A 23,877-nucleotide genomic window follows, 5' to 3' on the forward strand; every position below is an offset into this window, starting at 1 on the left:
AAAATCACAACAGGCTATTTAAAAATAGACATTGACAACCTGCGCCAGGTACAGGCCTGTAATCCTAACACTTTGGGAGACTGAGACAGGAGCACTACTTGAGCCCAGGAGTTTGAGGCCAGCTTGGGCAACATAGCAAGACCCTGTCTTTACAAAAAAAGTTAGCTGAGTATGGTGGTGCGTGCCTGAAGTCCCAGCTACTTAGGAGGCTGAGGAGGGAGGATTGCTTGAGCCCAAGAGGTCAAGGCTGCAGTGAGCTGTGATCTCTCCACTGCACTCAGCCTGGGTGACAGAGTGAGACCCTGTCTCAAAAGGAAAAAAAAAAAAAGAGAAGTTGACAAGCTGATTTTTAAAATTATATGAAAGTGCAAAAGATCTAAAATAGCCAAATGACCTTGAAAAATAAGAACAAACTTGGAGGTCTCACAATACCTGACTTCAAGACTTCCTATTATACAAAACTACTGTAATCAAGATAGTGTAATACTGGGATAAGAATAGATAAATTGATACATTGAACTGAATAGAGAGTCCAGAAACAGAACCACCCTTATATGGTCAATTGATTTACAACCAAAGTATCGATGCAATTCAATGGAGGAAAAGAAAGTCTTTTCAACCAGTGATGCTGGAAAAACTGGTTATTTATATCCAGATAATATGTAGTTTGTTTTCTTCTTTCTCTTATCCTCTTATGTAACATAGGATGTATTGACAATATCATACTGTGCAAATATTGTTAACTTTACATGGTACTATTTAAATTACAGGCTGTCAAGGAGACAAGTAAATATTACCAAAGGACTTTGCATTCTCTTCTGGGGAAAGGGTTGACGCATTTTCAGTTGTATGTGAAATAGTTGTGTAATATCAGGTGGAAGTATAAACTTGTTATTGTCTTTATTTGGAAGTTAAGTATGGTTTAAGGAGATGCATGTGGGTACCAAGCTGACAAGTGATGGACCTGTGAGGGTTAACATATAAACTTGGCTGGGCCACAGTGTACAGATATTTGGTCAAACATTATTCTGGATGTTTCTGTGAAAGGGTTTTTGGATGAGATTAACATTTACATTAGTGGACTTTGAGTAAAGCAGATTACCCTCCATAATGTGGGTAGCCCTCATTCAATTAGTTAAAGGCCTTAAGAGAACAAAGACTGACCTCTTCCAAGGAAAAAGGAATTCTGCCAAACTGATTGTGTTTGGACTGAAACTACAACTCTTCCCTGAATCTCCAGCCTACTGGTCTACACTGCAGATTTTGGACTTACCAAGTGTCTTAGTCCACTTACCATGTGTTGCTGTAAAAGAGTACCTGAAACTAGGTAATTTGTCATTTATTTATTTATTTGTTTATGGATGTATGTATTTATTATTATTATTATTTTGAGACAGAGTTTCGCTCTTGTTGCCTAGGCTACAGTGCGATGGCACGATCTCAGCTCACTGCAACCTCTGCCTCCCGGGTTCAAGTGATCCTCTTGCCTCAGCCTCCTGAGTAGCTGGGATAACAGGCATGTGCCACCACATCTGGCTAATTTTTTTGTATTTTCAGTAGAGACAGGGTTTCTCCACGTTGGTCAGGTTTGTCTTTAACTCCCAACCTCAGGTGATACTCCCACCTCGGCCTCCCAAAGTGCTGGGATTACAGGTGTGAACCATTGCACCCAGTTGAGACTAGGTAATTTATTAAAACAGAACAAAACCGGCCGGGCGCAGTGGCTCACGCCTATAATCCCAGCACTTTGGGAGGCTGAGGCAGTTGGATCACTAGGTCAAGAGATCAAGACCATTCTGGTCAACATGGTGAAACCCCGTCTCTACTAAAAATACAAAAATTAGCTGGGCATGGTGGTACATGCCTGTAGTCCCAGCTACTTGGGAGGCTGAGGCAGGAGAATTGCTTGAACCTAGGAGGCGGAGGTTGCAGTGAGCTGAGATCACACCATTGCACTCCAGCCTGGGCAACAAGAGTGAAACTCCATCTCAAAAAAACATAACAAAACAAAAAAAGATTTATTTAGCTACAATTTTGCAGGTTTGGAAGTTCGAAGTCATGGCTCTGGGTTCTGGCAAGGGCTTCTGTGCTGCATCATAATCTGGCAGAGAAGGTCAAAGGGGAAGTATGCAAAGAGAGAAAACCCAACGGGCATCCTGGCTTTATTAACAACTTACTCTCTCAGGAATCTATTCCTGCAAGAACTAATCCAGTCTCACCAGAGTGAGAGTTTACTCACTACCTTGAGGATGGCACCAAGACACCCATGAGGGTAAAGCCTCCATATCCCACACATGTCTCATTAGGCACCTCCCAACACCACCACATGGAGGATCAAATTTCTTTCTTTCTTTCTTTTTTTTTTTTTAAGATGGGGTTTCACCATATTGGTCAGGCTGGTCTTGAACTCCCGACCTCAGGTGATTCGCCCGCCTTGGCCTCCAAAGTGCTTGGATTACAGGCGTGAGCCACCACGCCCGGCCCTTTTTTTCTTTTCTTTTCTTTTCTTTTTTTGAGACAGAGTTTCGCTCTTGTTGCCCAGGGGGAGTTCAATAGCGCTAACTCAGCTCATTGTAACCTCCATCTCCCAGGTTCAAGCGATTACCCTGCCTCAGCTTCCCGAGTAGCTGGGATTACAGACATGTACCACCATGCCTAGCTAATTTTGTATTTTCAGTAGAGACAGGATTTCTCCAGGTTGGTCAGGCTGGTCTCGAACTCCTGACCTCAGGTGATCCACCCACCTTGGTCTCCCAAACTGTTGAGATTACAGGCATGAGCCACCGTGCCTGGCTGGGATTAAATTTCAACATGAGTTTCGGTAGGGACAAATAAACCATATCCAAACCATAGCATTCTAAGTCTCATAATCACATTAGCCAATTCCCCGAAATCAATCTCTATGTGTGTGTATGTATACACACCCTGTTAGTTTTTTTCTCTGGAGAACTCTTAAGATGTTCCCTTATTTCATTCAGGTCACTGCTAAAATGTTCTCTCCATAGAAACACTTTTTTCTTTCTTTTTTTTTTTTTGAGACAGAGTGTCTCTCTGTCACCCAGGTTGGAGTGGCAGGATCTTGGCTCACTGCAACCTCTGCCTCCTGGGTTCAAGCGATTCTCCTGCCTCAGACTCCCAATTAGCTGGGACTACAGGCACATGCCACCATGTCCAGCTCATTTTTTCATATTTTTAGTAGAGACTGGGCTTCACCATCTTAGCCAGGATGGTCTTGATCTCCTGACCTCATGATCCGCCCACCTTGGCCTCCCAGAGTGCTAGGATTACAGGCGTGAGCCACTACACCCAGCCAGGAACCCTTTTCTTGACCAAATTATTTAAAATATCCTCTTACCCATAACCACTCTTAATACCCAGTTATTCTTCAGCTTCTTACCTTGATTTATTTTCCTTCATGGCATGTATTAGTATCTAAAATTGTGTGCGTGTGTGTGTGTGTATGTGTGTGTGTGTTTACTCTTTTATTGATTTTACCTCCACTAGAACATTAGCTCAATTAGACAGGAACTTTTTCTGTCCTGTTTACTAATGTATCCCCAGAATAGTGCCTGCTTCAATAATATCTGTTCAATGATTCAGTGGATTATATATGCACCATATATATTTACATATATATATATAAATATATGGCCTACAACCTACTTTTTAAATTTAACAATATATCATCCCTACAGCATGGATATCCTTTCATGTCAGTACTCACAGATTAACCTTGTTCTTATTGGCTGTACAGTATTCTATTGTGTGAATGAACATACTGGGATTTCTTAACCAGTCTCCTGTAGATAGTTATGTGGGCTATTTTTTTTTTCTTTTTTTAAAATTTATTTACAAAGATAGGGTTTCTCCATGATGGCCAGGCTGGTCTTGAACTCCTGACCTCAGATGATCCACCCATCTCGGCCTCCCAAAGTGCTAGGATTACAGGCGTGAGACCCCGCGCCTGGCCTATGTGGGCTATTTTTAACTTTTCACTTGGGTTTTTTTTTTTTTTTTTCAGATAAAAGGTTTCACCATTTTTGGCCAGGATGGTCTTGATCTCTTGACCTCATGATCTGCCCACCTCGGTCTCCCAAAGTGCTGGGATTACAGGCGTGAGCCACTGCACCTGGCTCACTTGGATGTTTTTTAAGTCACAATAAATATCCACATGCAAATATCTTTGTACACTTTGTGTGATAGGATAAATTAATAGAGATGAAATATCTGAGTCAAAATGGTTGTATTAACTTGCACTCTTACAAATTATTTATACCCTTGCCCACACAATGGCAGATCATTAAATCTGTAGCAACATGACCTTGAGACTCTATTCCAAGGAATTGAATGCACATTTCAGGAAGGGGAGTTTCCTTTTCACTATACTTTTTTTCTCATGCAGTTTCTAGCAGAAATGCACTAACAGAGAAGACTTTCATCTAGAAACCAATGAATAGAAATAAAATATTACAATTATTCAGACAATACTTGAGAGGATATTGACCCAGAATTTAAGCTATAGTTTTATTTGGTGGTATGGGACCAGACGGAAACACAGAAGTTAGAGGGTATTGTCTATCAGGAAATTTACTCAAAGGCTGTGTCTCCTCGCAGGTCTATGTGCCTGCTCCATCTTATTATTTGCTGGCTCTCCTTTCTTTGCCTGCTCTTTGGTTGTGTTCACCAGTTCTTTGACCTTAGCCCTCCTATTTTCTTTTCTTTTCTTTTTTTTTGAGACAGAGTTTCACTCTTCTTGCCCAGGCTGGAGTGCAATGGTGCAATCTCGGCTTACTGCAATGTTGGCCTCCTTGGTTCAAGCAATTCTCCTGCCTCAGCCTCTAGAGTAGCTGGGACTACAGGCATGTGCCACTATGCCCAGCTAATTTTTGTATTTTTAGTAGAGACGGGTTTTCACCATGTTGACCAGGATGGTCTCGATCTCCTGACCTCGTAATCCACCTGCTTCGGCCTCCCAAAGTGCTGGGATTATAGGTGTGAGCCACCACGCCCGGCCAAGCCCTCTTCTTTTCATGCATTTACTGCTTCCCTAGAGTAATCTCATTCATTTTATGGCTTCATGTACAATGGATATGCCAGTGGCCTACTAGACTATATTGCCAATCCAAACTTCCCTCTCTCAGAACCTTACATTCATCTTCTCATTGACACCTTCACTTACATAGCACAGGTATCAGCTAGCCCAAAATTTATCTCATCCATCATCCACCTGACTATCCAAGACAGAAATCCCGAAGTCAGCCCAGGTACTCATCCCCTTACCTCCCATAAGTAACCAAATTCTACAGATACTCCACCAAAGTTTCACTGTTACTTTCTCCTCTTCTACCTCACTATTACTGCAGCTTTAATCTGAGGCCTTGTCTCTCCCTTGGCTGAATACTACAACTTCCTAAATGATTTCTCACCTCAGGCTTCTGTCTTCTGGGATCCATTTTCCACTCTCTAGACAGTTGATCTTTCTAGAATTAAATATTATGCTGTCCTCATTCTTCAATGGCTCCCCCATTACCTATAGATTACATTTAAATTCTTTAGCATGGCACCCATGCCCTCCATGATCTGGTGCCTGCTTATGCCTCTAGTCTTTTTTTTTTTTTTTTTTTAATAGATGGGGTTTCACCATGATGGTCAGGCTGGTCTTGAACTCCTGACCTCAGGTGATCCACCCACCTCGGCCTCCCAAAGTGCTAGGATTACAGGCGCGAGCCACTGCACCCGGCCCACCTCTAGTCTTGTCTGTCACTGAATAATCCATGCAGATCATTCAATCCACTTATAATGAAGTTCCTGCAGTTTCTGGAAGACACAAGATAGTTTCATATTGTTATGCCTTGTCTGTACTTTCTGTCTGGTATAATTTTTCATTTTCCTGGTAAGAATTGTTTCTTTACAGACTCAGTAGGAAAGGTCACCTTATCTTTGGCCCCCAACTTCCCTGTAGAATTGCCAACTCCCTCTTGTAGCAGACACTGTTGGCTGCCTACCTAAGAGCATTCCTCTTTTTCTTTCCTCTTTCCCAACAAGACCCCAGTTTTGTTAAGGCTACATGTTTCTGTGTTCAGGGGACTGACCCAATGTTAGGTCTTCATCCATCTAGGCTGGTGACTGGTTTAGGTAATGCACAGGGGATACTATTCTAAGCAATGAGACATGAGGAAAGATCTGCTGGAGAGCTTCTTTAAGGGGCTTCCTCTCTTGAAGAGACACAAAGGTAGAGGTGGTCTTTTCTTCTAATTGGACATTGTAGTTTTTGGATGAGTTGGATTTCTGTCACTGCAACAAAAGGATTTTTTTTTGAGAGAGGGTCTTGCTCTGTTGCACAGACTGGAGTGCAGTGGCACAATCTCGGCTCACTGCAGTGTTTGCCTCCACCCTGAGCTCAAGCGATCCTCCTGCCTCAGCCTCCTAAGTAGTTAGGCAGATCACTTGAACTCAGAGAGTCTGAGACTAGCCTGGGCAACAAGGTAACAAGGTGAACCCCCACAAAAAAAAAAAAATTAGCTGGGCATGTTGGTGCCTGGCTAAGTGGTGGTTTCCAATACAAACTGTAAAACAGAGCTGGGCATGGTGACTCATGCCTGTAATCCCAGCACTTTGAGAGGCTGAGGTGGGCAGATCACCTGAAGTCAGGAGCTCGAGACCAGCCTGGTCAACATGGTGAGACAGTGTCTCTACTGAAAATACAAAATTAGCTGGGCATGGTGGTGCATGCTTGTAATCCCAGCTACTCTGGAGGCTGAGGCATGAGAATCACCTGAGCCTAAGCCCAGGAGGCAGAAGTTGAGTGAGCCAACATCATGCCACTGCATTCCAGCCTGGGTGACAGAGAGAGACTCCATCTCAAAAGCAAACAAACAATCAAATTGTAAAACAGGCCCAGAGAGAGTATGACATGCTTGAAGAAATGCAGGCTTTGAAGTCATACTGCTGAGGTTCCAGTCCCAGTTCGGCCACTTCCTAGCAGTGAGGCCTGTGTGAGTTTCTGAATCTCTCAAAATTTCAGATTTCTCATTTGTAAAAATAAGATGGTAATGCTTATCTTTTAAGATCATCTAGCGGCCGGGTGTGGTGGCTCACGCCTGTAATCCAAGCCCTTTGGAGACCAAGGCGGATGGATCACCCGAGGTTGGGAGTTCAAGACCAGCCTGACCAACATGGTGAAACCCCGTCTTTTTTTTTTTTTTAAAAAAAGATCATCTAGCAAAATGCCTAGCTTATAATATAGGCTCCATAAGGCAGACACTCTTGTTATAAAAATTATTATACATTAGTAATGAGACTATTAGTCTGTTATGTAATAAATGTTTAATTATGCTAAAGACATAGAAACCAATTTCTTGACTTGCCTTTCTTACAAATTGATATCTCAGGGCCAGGCATGGTGGCTCATGCCTGTAATCCCAGCACTTTGGGAGGCCGAGGCAGATGGATCACCTGAGGTCAGGAGTTTGAGACCAGCCTGGCCAACATGGTGAAAACCCGTCTCTCCTAAAAATATTAAAATTAGCCAGGTGTGGTGTTGCACGCCTGTAATCTCAGCTACTAGGGAGGCCAAGGCAGGAGCATTGCTTGAATCCGGGAGGTGGAGATTGGAATGAGCTGAGATTGAGCCACTGCACTCCAGCCTGGGCAATGGAGTGAGAGACTCCATCTCAAAAAAAAAAAAAAAAGATATCTCAGAAGAAATAATTCTCAAAACTTATGTTCTAGACTTAGTAGAATGTATTTTTTTTTTTTTTCCTGAGACAGAGTTTCGCTCTTGTTACCCAGGCTGGAGTGCAATGGCGCGATCTCAGCTCACCGCAACCTCCGCCTCCTGGGTTCAGGCAATTCTCCTGCCTCAGCCTCCCGAGTAGTTCGGACTACAGGCACGCGCCACCACGCCCAGCTAATTTTTGTATTTTTAGTATAGACAGGGTTTCACTTTGTTGACCAGGATGTTCTCGATCTCTTGACCTCGTGATCCACCCGCCTCGGCCTCCCAAAGTGCTGGGATTATAGGCGTGAGCCACCGCGCCCAGCCAGTAGAATGTATTTTTTACGTGGTTATAGGGATCTTTGCAGAAAGCAAGCACACGAGAGACACTGTGGTACAGTAGTAGACTTGACTTCAAATTTCAGTCACTTATGAGCTATGTAATCTTGGACAAGTTACTTAATCTTTTTTTTTTTTTTTTTTTTTGGAGACAGAGTTTTGCTCTTGTTGCCCAAGCTGGAGTGCAATGGCGCAATCTCAGCTCATCTCAAACTCTGCCTCCCGGGTTCAAGCAATTCTCCTGCCTCAGCCTTCCCAAGTAGCTGGGATTACAGGCATGCACCACCATGCCTGTCTGATTTTGTATTTTTAGTAAAGCTAGGGTTCCTCCATTTTGGTCAGGCTGGTCTTGAACTCCCGACCTCAGGTGGGAGAAATCAGGTGCCTCGGCCACCCAAAGTGCTAGGATTACAGGCATGAGCCACCTCGCCCTCGCCTGGCTACTTAATCTTTCTGTAATCTTTTGTAATCTGTAAAATGCCAATACTATCTATCATATAGGATGATTGTCAGGATTAGAAATAATCTATGGAACATTACTGACATGTATTAGGCACTCAATAAATAGCACCTATTTTCATTATTTTTATGGAAAGAGTGGTAGATTTCACAAAGTAGAATAAAAAATTAGACATGATCCCAAGACTGAGACTCTTAAAGAGGTAAGCAACTTTCAAAAAATTTATCAGAATGCAAATAGGTAGGGCATACTTGGGGGAAAAAAATTTATCAGAAAAATAGATTTACTTGACCCATAGCATTGCCCATATTGTGGTGCTAAGTACACATTTGGCACAACTTACCTTTTTCTTCTTAGCCTTCCTTTGCTTATCTCTGTAACTGCAAGTGATTCTAATAATAAAGAAAAGAAAAGAAAATATATGGGAGGAAAGTATTAGTGATATAAAGAAGTTCTCTGAGGCCAGGTGCAGTGGCTCACACCTGTAATCCCAGCACTTTGGGAGGCCAGGTGGGCAGATCACCTGAGGTCGAGAGTTTGAGACCAGTCTGACCAACATGGTGAAACTCCGTCTCTACTTAAAATACAAAATTAGCCGGGCATGGCAGCACATGCCTGTAATCCCATCTACTCGGTAGGCTGAGGCAGGAGAATTGCTTGAACTCAGGAGGCAGAGGTTGTGGTGAGCCGAGATTGCACCATTGTACTCCAGTCTGCGCATCAAGAGTGAAGCTAAAAAAGAAGTTATCTGATTACCTAAAATTGTAAAATGTTGATAACACCCACCTCTCCAGGTTTTGAGAGTTCAACTCAGTTGCTGTACTAAGTACTTTATACAGATTATATTCTTCAATTCTTTTAGTCTGGGGCGTACAAATTATTAGAAGATGACTGCTGTGTGGACATTTGTCATTTTCCTGGTTGCCCAGCCTCCATGTTACCATTACGCATTTGGGAAACAGGACATTGTGTAAAGCAGGGCCCTGGATCTCATTCATAGAAGCCAAAAGGCCTTGATATCAGTTTTCTCTGATTATAATTCTGGAAAAAAGAGTGAAGAGCAGCAGGCAATGTGTAAAGTTTATTCAGTAAATTTTAGTGAATTTCAGCAGTGGTGGCATTCAGTATCTGGTGACAGTAATGGCAGGTAGGTCATCTATGGTATCCAGTCCCCAGGGCCAGAACCTGAATGGCAGGGCCAGTGGCATTGCCAGTGTCCAGTAGAAGCATCCTTCCTCTGGTGTGGTCTCCTCTGTGGATATGGCCACATGGCCTCCTATGGTGCCTGTCTGTATTCCTGGCCCAGTTCTCTATCCTTTCTACTGATTCTTTGAGCTCCCCAATACTCTTTCAAGACATTCCTTTTCTGCTTTGGTTGACCAGAATCAGCTTTTGTTGCTTGCAACCAAGGACTCTGGCTAGCACATAGTCTTTAGGTAATGTGCAGCCTGAAAGAGTCCAATCTGCTTATTTTAGTAAAGATCTCTTAATAAAGTCATGTTTAAATTTGCAACTGGTCTGGGAGTTCTGTCTGGGCTCCCTTTAAGGCCCATACACCTCAGGCAAAAGAAGAAATACAGGGGAAAGGAGCTGTTGTCTCTTGACTCTCAAGTATCTGCTGCCCCACCCTAATCCACCTTTCTTTGCCTCCCACAACTTTTTCACATTCACTCTTCCACCCATTCAACAAACACTTATTCAGCACTTACTATGCACAAGGCATTATGCCAGGCAATAAGGAATCCAAAGATCAATAAGCTAACCCTGACAGTATACTTTTTAATTCTGAACTGACAAATATAATTTCTTTTTGAAATAGATAAAATTTAAAAATGGATCCTTCTGTTGAAGGTAGAAGTGAAAGGGAACCCTTTTATCTTTGGGTTAGTGTCACTGGGGGCAAGGTGATGTCCATTTTATTGTAAAAGTTCTAGAAATCAAATGGATTCCTTTGTTAGAGGTTTCCAGTCAAAAGCAAATAGCTCTTTAGAGATTGAGAAAATAATGCCTCTTCTAAAGTCAACAAGTAGATTGCTGCTTATCAAAATCCATGTGATGAGGATGAGAGATAGTGGAATTATTGCCTATGCATTAGAAATTTCACTCAAAATAAACTGACTCCTAAAACAGAATCAAGGAAACATCAGTTTCTTTCTTTCTTTTTTTTTTTTTTTTTGAGACAGAGTCTTGTTCTGTCACCAGGCGCCAGGCTGGAGTACAGTGGTGCTACCTTGGCTCACTGCAACCTCTGCCTCCCCGGTTCAAGCGATTCTCCTTCCTCAGCCTCCCGAGTAGCTGGGACTACAGGCATGCGCCATCACACCCAGCTAATTTTTGTATTTTTAGTAGAGACGGGGTTTCACCATGTTGGCCAGGATGGTCTCGATCTTTTGACCTCGTGATCCACCCATCTCGGCCTCCCAAAGTGCTGGGATTACAGGCGAGAGCCACCGTGCCCGGCTGAAACATCAGTTTCTTTTTTTTTCTTTTTTTTTCCTCTTTGCTCCTAGGCCTATAACTAGATGAAACATCAGTTTCAAATGAAAAATATCCAGCTTATTTTGTTCTCCTTAAATTGCCAAATAAATACTTGGTATCCTATAATACAGCAATTGCCGCGGGGACTGTTGACACTTACATCTAAAGCCACAGAATACTCAACACAAGCAAGGAAGATGGGCACACATCAGAAGCACAAAATATTCCATCACATACTTCTTTTTTATTTTTATTTTTTTTAAAGATGGGGTTTCTCCATGATGGCCAGGTTGGTCTTGAACTCCTGACCTCAGGTGATCCACCCCCCTCGGCCTCCCAAAGTGCTAGGATTACAGGCGTGAGCCACCACGCCCAGCCCTTCCATCACATACTTCTGAAAAAAAAAAGTGTAAAGTAAAATTGTAAAGCAGATGATCTCACACACTCAGGAAAAACTGGACAGGCACATACACACTTTATAGGAGCATGAACTGAGGTGTTGAGCACTCACAAGACCCTCATCTGGAAACAATCAGGAAGTCTGATCTAGGAATCACACTCAGATTTGGGGTCAGCGCTTCACTTCCTCGTTGACTTTGGACAAGCCACTTAGCCACTCTAGGACTCAATTTTCTCAATTTCTTTCTTTTTATTGAGACTGAATTTTGCTCTTGTTGCCCAGGCTGGAATGCAATGATGTGATCTCAGCTCACTGTAGGCTCTGCCTCCCGGGTTCAAGCGATTCTCCTGCCTCAGCCTCCAGAGTAGGTGGGCTTACAGACATGCGCCACCATGCTCGGCTCGACTAATTTTGTATTTTTAGTAGAGACGGGGTTTCACCATGTTGGTCAGGTTGGTCTCAAACTCCTGACCTTAGGTGATCACCTACCTCGGTCTCTCAAAGTGCTGGGATTACAGGCATGAGCCACCGCACCCAGCCAGGACTCAGTTTCTTTATCAGTAGTTTAGAACAGACAAAATATCAGAATTGAAGGGAACCTTAGAGATCACCTCAATCAGTTTTCAACTTGTACCTGACTTTTCTTTGAAGTATCTCTAATATGCTTCTCTGTTTGAATGCTTTCTTTTAGTGACAGGATACTCTCTCCAGGAAACTGATATTATTATTATTATTATTGGGACAGAGTCTGACTCTGTCACCCAGGCTAGAGTGCAGTGGCACGATCTCAGCTCACTGCGACTTCTGCCTCCCGGGTTCAAGCGATTCTCCTGCCTTAGCCTCCTGCGTAGCTGGGATTATAGGCTCCGGCTCCTGCCACCATGCCTGGCTAATTTTTGTATTTTTAGTAGAGACAGGGCTTCACAATGTTGGTCAGGCTGGTCTCAAACTCCTGACCTCGTGATCCACCTGCCTTGGCCTCCCAAAGTGCTGGGATTAGAGGCATGAGCCACCACATCCGGCTAGGACAACTTTTTTGAAAAGTCCTCAAATTCCCTTGCTTTTCTCTTCTCCACACTAAACCACTCCTCTCCCCTTCAGTTGTCCTCATCTGGCACATTCAAGAGAAGACACTATTCTGGTCTTCATGTTTTTATGGGTGTAGAGTGGTGGTTAAGCACCCTGAATGCTCAGATGGTCTGAATTTGAATACTGGCCCTGTCACTTAGTAGTTGTGTGACCATAGACAAGTTGTTTTCACCTCTGTAGCTTGAGTTTCTCTCTCTTGAAAATGAGGATAACAATAATGATACCTATTTCATAGAGAAATTGTGAATGAGATAATTGAGACAGTATAAGTAAAACATTTAGCGTAGTGCCTGGCCCTTAGTAAGCAATAGGGCTACTACCTGTAGTAATCATAAGCCCTAAAAATGAAAATAAGAATAAAGGAACTGGCAGATGAGAAAAGCTAATCTAATCCATTTCAGGAGCTACAAACAAGGTTTGGTTGCCCTGATAGGAAACTTTCCATGCGTTTCATAGCAATTATCACTTTCACTGGTGGATTTAATGTCTAGGACAGGAGCTCAAGAAGGCCAGGATCTTGTCTATCGTGTTAACTGTTGAGTTCTCAGTGCCCAGAAGAGTGTCTTGTTCCCATTGGAGTGAAAGAATGGACCAACGCTGTTATGTCATGGAAGAGATTGGCCGATTTGGCTAACGTTGCGCAGGGCTCCCAGGAGAGCTGGGACAAGAACCAAGGGCTCCTCGGCAGCCAGCACTCAGAATTAAATCGAGGCCCAGCCCTAAAGTTTAGTGATTCGGACAGGAACACAGGTATCCAGTGCTACCGGGGTCAGCATTCCCACCGCGTGGCCTAAGTGCCGGCTCCTGTTTTCGGGGTGACGAGCCCGGGGAGAAGTTGGCTTAATGAGAGGCCGCGGGAAGGTGGGTGCCGGCACTTCGCTAAACCCCGCCCGCAATGCTTCGGGTTGGCTGCCAGCCAGGGCAAGGTTCCAAGCCGGCCGGGGCTGACTCCGGGAGCGGCGAACTGAAAACAACCTGGCTCCAGAGACAATTAACAAAGGCTGGAGACCAGCCACCCCCTCTCTGCGCACGCACGCACGCACGCAAACAGCAGCGTGGGCACAGCCGCGCCCGCCCGTGCCCTCGGTGGGCATAGCCGCCCGGAGCGGCGCGGGTGCGGGGAGCGTGGCGACCGGCTCCGTGCTTGAGCGCCCGCAGGCACCTTGCGCGCGCGGGTGAGTCCGCCTGGCGATTGGGGCCTGGTCAGGCAGGATGGGGCCCGGGAGGGGTGCAGGAAACAGCTGCTGGGAGGATCAGAAAAGGTAGGTGGAGCAGGGAAAGGCAGGATGCGGCGACCTCCCGGGTCCCAACTTGGTTGGTAGCTAGCTTTGTGTCTTGAGCCTTATGGGAATGTAAGCTACCTGATCCATGTGGCCTGACCTAGTCGTTTTACAGGTGGGAAACTGAGGCCCAGGGAGGTAAGCTGGCTTGGAAAAAAATTATTATTCTCTATTCCTGTTTCTGTCTGCCTTCTTCCATGTAGGATTTGAGACAGCTTTTAGTAAGAATCCATACATTGTAACAATGGAATAATACCAACAATGGTTAAGAATCCTTGCCAAGAAAAATATAATTATGAATAGACAGTCAAGGCCGGGAAAAAAGAGAACAGAAATCCGTGATCCATAGGTGAGGTGACTTGGCTAAGGGCCCTCAGAAAAGTGGTGCCAAAGCTGGGACTAGAAGTCAGAACAGCGGGCTCCTGAACGCCAGAAACTTACAGGGGGGAGTGGGGAAGCAGACAGTCTGCCAAGGCACTGGTTCTTTTTTCTTTTCTTTTTTTTTTTTTTCCTGTTTCTGTAAAGGCACTGGTTCTTAACCTGCTAGGGATCCCTGACCCCTTAGAGATCTGTGTCCACTCCCTGTAGAAGGGTTTACACAAAGCCTTGTGCGCAGTTTGAGATTTGACATGAATTCCTGCTGTAAGGAATGCCTGCAGGCCGGCACTCAGGCAGGGTGGTTTCAGAGCACTTTCTTTGGTTTTTTGAAGGGAGGCAGCTGATGGAGGAGTACCTGCTGTGCGTCCGGACAGCTAGCTGTGTGATCCACGAAGCATAGTTTAACCTCTTAAAGGCCCAGTTTTATGTGTTGACTGGAGATAAGTGTCTGTTTCATCCTCCAGATTGTTGTCAGACTTAAGAATGAGCGTAAAGGCCAGTGCCTGACATAATAGATGCTCAATAAAAGTGCTGATGATTATAGGGTGACTATAGTTTACAGTAATCTATTGTATATTTCAAAATAGCTAGAAGAGGATAATTTGAATGGTTCTAGCATAAAGAAAAGACAGGCCGGGCACAGTGGCTCACGCCTGTAATCCCAGCACTTTGGGAGGCTGAGGCGGGTGGATAACGAGGTCAAGAGATCGAGACCATCCTGGTCAACATGGTGAAACCCTGTCTCTACTAAAAATACAAAAAAAAAAAAAAAAAAAAAAAATCAGCTGGGCATGGTGGCACGTGCCTGTAATCCCAGCTACTCAGGAGGCTGAGGCAGGAGAATTGCCTGAACCCAGGAGGCGGAGGCTGCGGTGAGCCAAGATCGTGCAATTGCACTCCAGCCTGGGTAACAAGAGCGAAACTCCGTCTCAAAAAAAAAAAGAAAAGACAAATATTTAAAGCGATAGCTATCCCAGGTACATGGATTTGATCTTTATAAATATATTAAATTATCACGTGTACCCTGAAACTATGTACATCTATTATGCATTAATTTAAAAAAAGTGATGACACACAAAACCCAGTGAATCAAAGCTGTGCTAGTTAGGAAAGGGTGATGACTTGGAAGAAATTGGGCTGTATCTGAATAAAACACAATTTAAAAAATTACAAACATGAAAAAATAAAGTCAGCCCTATTATGATTTCTAAACCACACCGCATACCTTTGTGATGGTATCCTAAATAAGGGTGCAGCAAGGCACTACCCTCAATATTTGATTCCAAGTCCAAAGCTGAAAGTAGAAACTACCAGATACTGTAACAAGGACTGTTTATTGGCTTTCACTTGCCTCTCTCAAACAGAATCAGCACGTATAGAGTTTGTTTTTAAATGAGAGGAAAGAGGACATAAACTGGGACCTGGGCAGCACCCCCTCTTCCCCAGCAATAGAGCTTCAGCTGAATTTCTGCCAGGGAACAGGAGTTGCTGGCAGTTGGCTTACATCCCTCTTGGATCAGCAGATTACTGTGGTAAACAGTGACTTGGCTGATTCTACCCTAGATCAAATAAATGGCTTTTTATTTAACTAATGAAGTAGGGAGTGTGTTTTCATGTGCTATAACAGAAGCAAAATGGCATTTGTAGAGCTTGACTGTCCAAAGCCTATTGCTTGTTTATTGACAGGCTTAAGAATTTATTTATTTGTTTGTTTGTTTAGAGACAGGGTCTCGTCACTCTGCTGCTCAGGCTGAGTGCAGTGGTGAAATCGACCACCCAGGTTCAAGCAATCCTCCTGCCTCAGCCTTTTGAGTAGCTGGGACTACAGGCATATGCCACCACACCTGGCTATTTTTTTTGCTTTTTGTAGAGACGGGGTCTTGCTATGTTGCCCAGGCTGGTCATGAACTCCTGGATGCCAGTGATCCTCCCACCTCAGCCTGCCAGTGTGCTGGGGTTACAGGCATGAGCCACTGTGCCCAGTGGATTTTATAATTCTAATTATTGTTATTATTTCCTTTTTTTTTTTTTGAGACGGAGTTTCACTCTTGTTACCCAGGCTGGAGTGCAATGGCGCGATCTCGGCTCACCGCAACCTCCGCCTCCTGGGTTCAGGCAATTCTCCTGCCTCAGCCTCCTGAGTAGCTGGGATTACAGGCACGCACCACCATGCCCAACTAATTTTTTGTATTTTTAGTACAGACGGGGTTTCACCATGTTGACCAGGATGGTCTCGATCTCTTGACCTTGTGATCCACCTGCCTCGGCCTCTCAAAGTGCTGGGATTACAGGCGTGAGCACCGCGCCCGGCTGTTATTATTTTCTTAATTCCCTAATTCTGGAAAGCTTAAGAACTTTAAATCTATGGATCCAAACTTGTGAGGACAGAGCCTCGGCAGGCCCATGCAGCTATACAAATAACTGCTTTTAAATAAAATACTGTGTAGAGCCAGGCTTGGTGGCTCACACCTGTAATCCCAGCCACTTCGGGAGGCTGAGGCAGGTGGGTCATGAGGTCAGGAGTTTAAGACCAGCCTGGCCAACTTGGTGAAACCCCATCTCTACTAAAAATACAAAAGTTAGCCAGGCGTGGTGGCGCGCGCCTGTAATCCCAGCTGCTCAGGAGGCTGAGGCAGGAGAATTGCTTGAACCCGGGAGGCAAAGGTTGCAGTGAGCCGAGATCGTGCCACTGCACTCCAGCCTGGGCAACAGAGTGAGATTCTGTCTCAAAAACAAAAAAACAACAAACAAATAAACAAACAACAAATACTGTGTTGTCTCCTTCCAAATAGAGCTGGGGAAATATGGCTAAGGGCAAATAGCTGCTATGTGATTTGCGTTAAGGCACATACCACCTGTCTGGTGGGTTACATTCCTCTCCATGTATTTATAAAAGGGAGTTTTTCCTCCAGAAAAGAGAGACAGAATGTGTATGTCTGTATGTGTATGGGGCGAGGGGATGTCCATTGCTGTCTTTCCACCTCCTTTCTAATCATTTATTTGTCAACCCAGAGAAGTCCTTTTCTGTAAGCAGAGTGACTTGGAAAATTCCTTCCTTTCTTGGCTCTGTGGCTCTATTTTGTTTCACAGTAGTTTCTAAAATATTAGAATGTTTTTTGTAATTTGACTATGAACTCTTCACATGTTTCTATTTTTCTTTTTTCTTTTGAGATGGAGCCTCAGCTCACTGCAACTTCCGCCTCCCAGGTTCAAGCGATTCTCCTGCCTCAGTCTCCCAAACTGGGACTACAGTCATGCACCAACATGCCTGGCTATTTTATTTTTATTTTTATTTTTAGTAGAGATGGGGTTCTGTCATGTTGGCCAGGCTGGTCTCAAAACCCCTGACCTCAGGTGATTCGTCTGTCTCGGCCTCCCAAATTGCTGGGATTACAGATATGATCCACCAAGCCCAGCCCAATTTTATGTCTTTGAAAGATCACTCCACTCTGATGCTGTGGATCCAGTCAGGAAGCTGTTGTACCAGTCCAGGAGAAAGATGGTGGAGGTTTAGACCTAGAAGGTCTTAGAGATGGAAAGCACAAATTAATGGATATCTTTAATAAAATAAAACAGAGCCCAAAGGTGGACACTGATCAACACTCTTTGAAGTTAGTAGTTTTATCAGTTTGTAGTCCTTATTCATGTCCTATCACTGCTCTCTATGCCAGCCTCCACCACTGCCTCTTATTCCATGTGTAAGTATGTCACAAGAGACTGACAACACCTTCCTGGTCTAGATACACTGGACTACAGTATTCCTTTGATCTACCGATCTAGTTGACTGTCAGAAAAAGAATGAGGAAAGTCTGGCATGACCATTTTTTTTTTTTTTTTTGAGACGGAGTCTCTCTCTGTCATCCAGGCTGGAGTGCAATGGCATGATCTTGGCTCACTGAAACCTCTGCCTCCCCGGTTCAAGAGATTCTCCTACCTCAGCCTCCTGAGTAGCTGGCATTACAGGCAAGCACCACCACACCTGGTTAATTTTTGTTTTTTTTTTTAGTAGAGATGTAGTTTCACTATATTGGCCAGGATGGTCTCAAACTCCTGACCTCGTGATCCACCTGCCTCAGCCTCCCAGAGTGCTGGGATTACAGGTGTGAGCCACTGTGCCCGGCTTGACCGGTTTTTATTAAATTAACCTATGCTGTCCAAGTGATCTCTGTTTCCCTTCTTAAGGGATAACAAACCATTTGTTTTAATCAAGTGGCAGAAACCTAGCTCAGAGTGGCTTAGGCAAAAGAGGGGTGAGGAATAAAAATGTATTTGCTTTCAGCTGAAAATATAATAAAAAATAAAAAAAAGAAAAAAATATATTTGCTCATGTAAGAAAGGGAATCAGTCTCTATCATGGTTGAAATGAATCATGCCATCATTTCAGTCTCTCAGTTCTATTTCTATGGTATTAGCCTTATTCTCAGTAAGGCTCTGGTATATAGTTCTTATTATCATGACAAGCTGTTCATGGCACCTGCTATAATATGATGCATCTAGATTAGCCATGTGTCTTTAGGCAACTTCATACATCTGATCAATGGTAATGCTACCCTTTCCAAATTAACCATAATAGAAACAGAAAACCATGGCTACTCTTATTGAGAGTTTACCATATACCAGGAACTCTATTAATATTTTACTTGGATTATCTTAAGAAATCTTATAACAACCTTGTGAGAAAGGTTACATAAATATCCTAGGAAAGCCAGCTAATGGATTGCAGAATCAGCATTTGAAATGAGGTTGTTCTGGCTCCAGGCCCTGGGCTCCTAACCTTCCCCATGCTTCTCACTATCAATCTTTAGAACTAAGAAGAGGAAAGCCCTGCCACCAAATAGTGTGCCTCTCTCTTACTTTTTCTGAACATCTGTCTTAAAATATGCGTCATAGTGATAGTAGGGATGGGACTTTGGAAGTTATCCTTATAATTTTGTTGATTCCAGCTCTTTTAGGGGTTTAGAGTTCTGGAAGCTCTGTACAGGATGCTCCCTTCTGACTATGGTGTCTATAAACAAGGCTCAGTAGCCAGAGTCCCTATGTGCACATTCTTATTTCTGTAGGTGTTCCCTCCTTTTATTCTTTTTTTGTTTGTTTGTTTTTTTGAGACGGAGTCTTGCTCTGTCACCCAGGCTGGAGTGCAACGGCATGATCTCAGCTCACAGCAACCTCTGCCTCTAAGGTTCCAGCAATTCTTGGGTCTCAGCTACCCAAGAAGATGGGATTACAAGTGTGTGCCACCACACCTGGCTAAGTTTTATATTTTTTAGTAGAGACACGGTTTCGCTATGTTGGCCAGGCTGGTCTTGAATTCTTCAAATAATCCGCCTGCCTGACCTTCCAAAGTGCTGGGATTATGAGCATAAGCCACCACACCCGGCCCCTTTATTCTTCAATAGGGTCCTTTGCTCTCATGGTGTCTGAACTTGACTTTTAACAGCTTTCTATGAACCATTCCTAGAGTCTGAGACCAGATGGTTTTCCTTTTCTCCTCTTCCTTAAATGTTTAAATTGGCTTCTCCCTGGAATAAGAAAGGGAAAGCAAAACAAACAAACAAAAAGATTTAAAAAATATATAAAATGGCTCCCCTTTAAAGCCTTGGGTGGGCAGCTGATGGATGCTCAACTTTCCCTTCCCTGGCATTTTAATCTTCTGAAAGAACTTTCACTTGATAGTTTCACTTTCCCCAGGGATCTGCTTAGATCCATTTCTCCATTCAGTTCCCTTAATTGGTCAAAACTAGGCCGGGCTCTATGGCTTTTCCCTGTAATCCCAGTGCACTGGGAGGCCAAGATGAGGGATCACTTGAGGCCAGGATTTAGAGATCAGCCTGGGCAACAAGTGAGACTCTGTGTCTACAAAAAATTAGAAAATTAGCTGGGCATAGTGGGACATGTCTGTAGTTCCAGCTACATGAGAGGATTGTTGAGCCTAGGAGTATATCACTATACTCCAGCCCTGGGTGACAGAGTGAGATCCTGTCTCTTAAAAAAAGAAATAAAAAAATTAGGTTTGGAGTATCGTTTCCTTTTGCTACTTCTTCTCTCTTGAAAAGGATTAAATAACCAGGATGTCTGTATCATTTTTTAAAAGTAGTATTGTGTTTTTAATTGACACATAATGTTTAATTGATTAATTAATTAGTAAGACAGGGTCTCACTCTGTTGTCCAGGCCAGAGTGCAGTGGCATGATTACTGTTCACTGTAGCCTCAACTTTCTGAGCTCAAGCAATCCTCTTACCTCAGCCTCCCAAGTAGCTGAGACTACAGGCATGCACCACCATGCCTGGCTCGTTTTTTTTTTTTTTTGAGACAGTTTCACTCTTGTTGCTTGGGCTGGAGTGCAGTGGCATGACCTTGGCTCACTGCAACCTCCACCTCCCAGGTTTGAGCAATTCTCCTGCCTCAGCCTCCAGAGTAGCTGGGATTACAGGCGCCTGCCACCACACCCAACTAATTTTTGTATTTTTAGTAGAAACAGGGTTTCACCATGTTGACCAGGCTGGTCTCAAACTCCTGATCTCAGGTGATCCTCCTGCCTTGGCCTCCCAAAGTGCTGGGATTATAGGTGTGAGCCACCAAGCCCAGCTGCCTGGCTAATTTAAAAAATGATTTTTAATAGAGATGGGGTCTCACTGCATTTCCCAGGCTGATCTCCAACTCCAGACCTCAAGCAATCCTCCCAACTTAGCCTCACAAAGTGTTGGGATTACAGGTGTGATCCATTGTGCCCAACCTACATCGTGTTTTAATTTAAATAGTTCCTCTACTTTTAGTGGAGTGAAACGAAACCTGGAACAAATAACCAGATATTTTAAATACTTTATCCTAATTGTAGACTCGCGTTTTCCTCATCTTCATATTTCCAGAATCCTGCAAAATACTTGGCATGTAATAGCTGTTCCAAATACTTGTTGAATGAATGTGTGAGTGCCCAAATCCCTCTGTGCCAGTGTGAACAGAAGAGAAGAGAGAGAAGATAATTAACTCAGTTTTATTCTATTCTAGAGTCAGAAGCAGTAGCTTGCTGCAGAAGTATTAACTGCAGAACATTCAACTTTTAATTTTTTTTTTTGAGATAGGGTCTTGCTCTGTTGCCAAGGCTGGAGTGCAGTCGTGTGATCTTGGCTCACTGCAACCTCCACCTCCCAGATGGAGAATGGCTCTAACCTCAGACTCCAGGGTGGCTGGGACTACAGATGTGTACCACCACACCCAGGTAAATTTTTAATTTTTTGTAGAGTCAGGGTTTCATCATGTTGCCCCATGTTGTCTCGAACTTCTGAGCTAAAGTGATCCTCCCGCCTCGTCCTCCCAAAGTTCTGGGATTATAGGCATGAGCCACCGCTCCTGGCTTCTCAATATATTTTGTTTTTTTAGCACCATGTATGTGCCAGCCTGATTTTATTTATTTATTTTTTTTGAGGCAATGTTTTTTTCTGATGCCCAGACTGCAGTGGCACAATCATGGCCATACAGTGCACGGCTCTCTGTGGCCTCAGCCTCCTGGGCTTAAAACAATCCTCCTGCCTCAGCCTCCTGAGGAGCTAGGACTACAGGCTGGACATGATGGCTCATGCCTGTAATCACAGACATGCGCCACCATACCTGGCTCTTTTTTTTTTTTTTTTTTTTGTAGAGATTGGGGTTTTGCTACATTGCCGAAGCTGGTCATGAACCTCTTGCCTCAAGTAATACTCCTACCTTGGCCTCCCAAAGTGCTGGGATTACAGGGATGAGCCACTGTACCAGGTCTTATTTTGGTTCTTTATTGCCTATCACAGGCATCAAGGATATCTCAGGATTGACCATGCACTGGACTGTGCAGATTCTTTTTCTAGTGCTGTCCAGTGACCTGACTTGCCTTAAGGAAAGGTATGTTTTCCTAAGTGTGTTTTCTGAGACAAGCCTCCTTATCAGGATGGGAAAGGACGGAAAACAGAAGAAGGTACCTAGCTTGCTCTGCTAGGCTTTTGTCTTTTTTTTTTTTTTTGAGACAGAGTTTAGCTCTTGTTGCCCAGGCTGGAGTACAATGGTGCGATCTCGGCTCACCACAACCTTCGCCTCCTGGGTTCAAGCAATTCTCCTACCACAGCCTCCTGAGTAGCTGGGATTACAGGTGCATGCTACCACAGCTGGCTAATTTTTTTGTATTTTTAGTAGAGATGGGGTTTCACTATGTTGGTCGGGCTGGTTTCAAACTCCTGACTTTAGGTGATCGATCCACCTCAGCCTCCCAAAGTGCTGGGATTACAGGCATGAGCCACCGTGCCCAGCTGTGGCTTTTGTCTTTTTTTAAGAGATAGGATCTCTGTCTATTGCCCAGGCTGGAGTACAGTAGTGCCCTTATAGCTCACTGCAGCCTTGAACTCCTGGACTCAAGTGATCCCCGCTCTTCAGCTTCCTGAGTAGCTGGGACAATAGGTGTGAGACCATTTGCCTGACTTCTCCCAGGCTTTTAAGCTGCGTTTGTCCTGAGATTATTGCAAAGATAGTCGATAACTTAAGCTATACAGACAGTCCCCAACTTACGATGGTTCAACTTAATTTTTGACTGTATGATGGTGCAAAAGTGATACACATTCAGTAGACACTGTACTTTGAGTTCCCATATAACCATTCTATTTTTCACTTACAATAAATTAGTTGAGAGATTCCACACTTTGTTATAAAACAGATTTTGTATTAGATGATTTTGGGCAACTGTAGGCTAATGTAAGTGTTCTAAGCACGTTTAAAGTTATCTAAGCTGTGATGTTCACTAGGCGTCAGGTATATAACATGCATTTTTTACTTATACAGTTTTCAACTTATAATGGGTTTATCAGGACATAACCTCATTGTAAGTCAAAGAGCATCTGTATAATATTTTGAAGTTTTTATTTTGAAATAATTATAGATCAAGGTGAGGTTGCATCAATAGCACAGGGAGGTCCTCTGTACTGTTCACCCATGTTTTGCCTGTCGTTGCATCTTTCTTAAATATAGCACAACATCAAACCAGGAAATGGGCATTGGTATAATATGTGTGTTTGTGTTTGATTGTTCTGTTCCATTTTATCACGTGCAGATTTGTGTAGCCACCACCTCAATTAAATTATAGAATTTTCTGTCACCACAAAGTTCTCTTTGTTGTTATTCTTTTATAAGTCACACCCACCTGCTGTCCATCCCCATCTCTAACCACATAGCCACTAATCTGGTCTCTCTTTCTACAGTTTTCTTTGTTATTAAATGGAATCACACAGTATGTGAACTTAAAAGATTGGCTTTTTTTCACACAGCATCATGTCCTGGGGAACCATCCAAGTTGTTTGCTGTATCAGTAGTTCATACCTTTTTATTTCTGAGTATTCAGTGGTATGGATGTACCACTGTGTGTTTAAGCATTCATCTATTAAAGGAAATTTTGGTTGTTTCCAGTTTTCTTTTTCTTTTTGAGATGGAGTACTGCTCTGTTGTCAGGCTGGAGTTCAGTGGCACGATCTCGGCTCATGCAACCTCTCCCTCCCAGGTTCAAGCAATTCTCCTGCCTCAGCCTCCCAAGTAGCCGGGACTACAGGTGCGCACTACCACGCCCAGCTAATTTTTTGTACTTTTAGTAGAGATGGAGTTTCGTGATGTTGGCCAGGATGGTCTCGATCTCTTGACCTTGTGATCTGCCTGCCTCGGCCTCCCAAAGTGCGGGGGTTACAGGCATGAGCCACAGCGCCTGACCTGTTTCCAGTTTTTGAATAT

The 23,877-nt window shown here is 43.7% G+C and overlaps 1 protein-coding gene across 1 annotated transcript in view; it reads left to right on the plus strand.

Annotated features, from left to right (window-relative positions):
* Positions 1-13,025: 13,025 nt before the first annotated feature.
* Positions 13,026-23,877, plus strand: part of ARHGEF37 (Rho guanine nucleotide exchange factor 37) — a 64,948-nt gene continuing 54,096 nt past the window's right edge. Inside the window, exon 1 of the mRNA XM_012453185.3 lies at positions 13,026-13,233. Coding sequence (XP_012308608.2) covers positions 13,086-13,233 — 148 coding nt within the window. The 5' untranslated portion in view covers positions 13,026-13,085. The remainder of the gene's footprint in view (positions 13,234-23,877) is intronic.

Source organism: Aotus nancymaae, unplaced genomic scaffold (genome assembly GCF_030222135.1).
Source record: "Aotus nancymaae isolate 86718 unplaced genomic scaffold, 86718_ANA_hifiasm-v0.15.2.pri h1tg000064l_1, whole genome shotgun sequence".
Classification (NCBI taxonomy): domain Eukaryota; kingdom Metazoa; phylum Chordata; class Mammalia; order Primates; family Aotidae; genus Aotus; species Aotus nancymaae.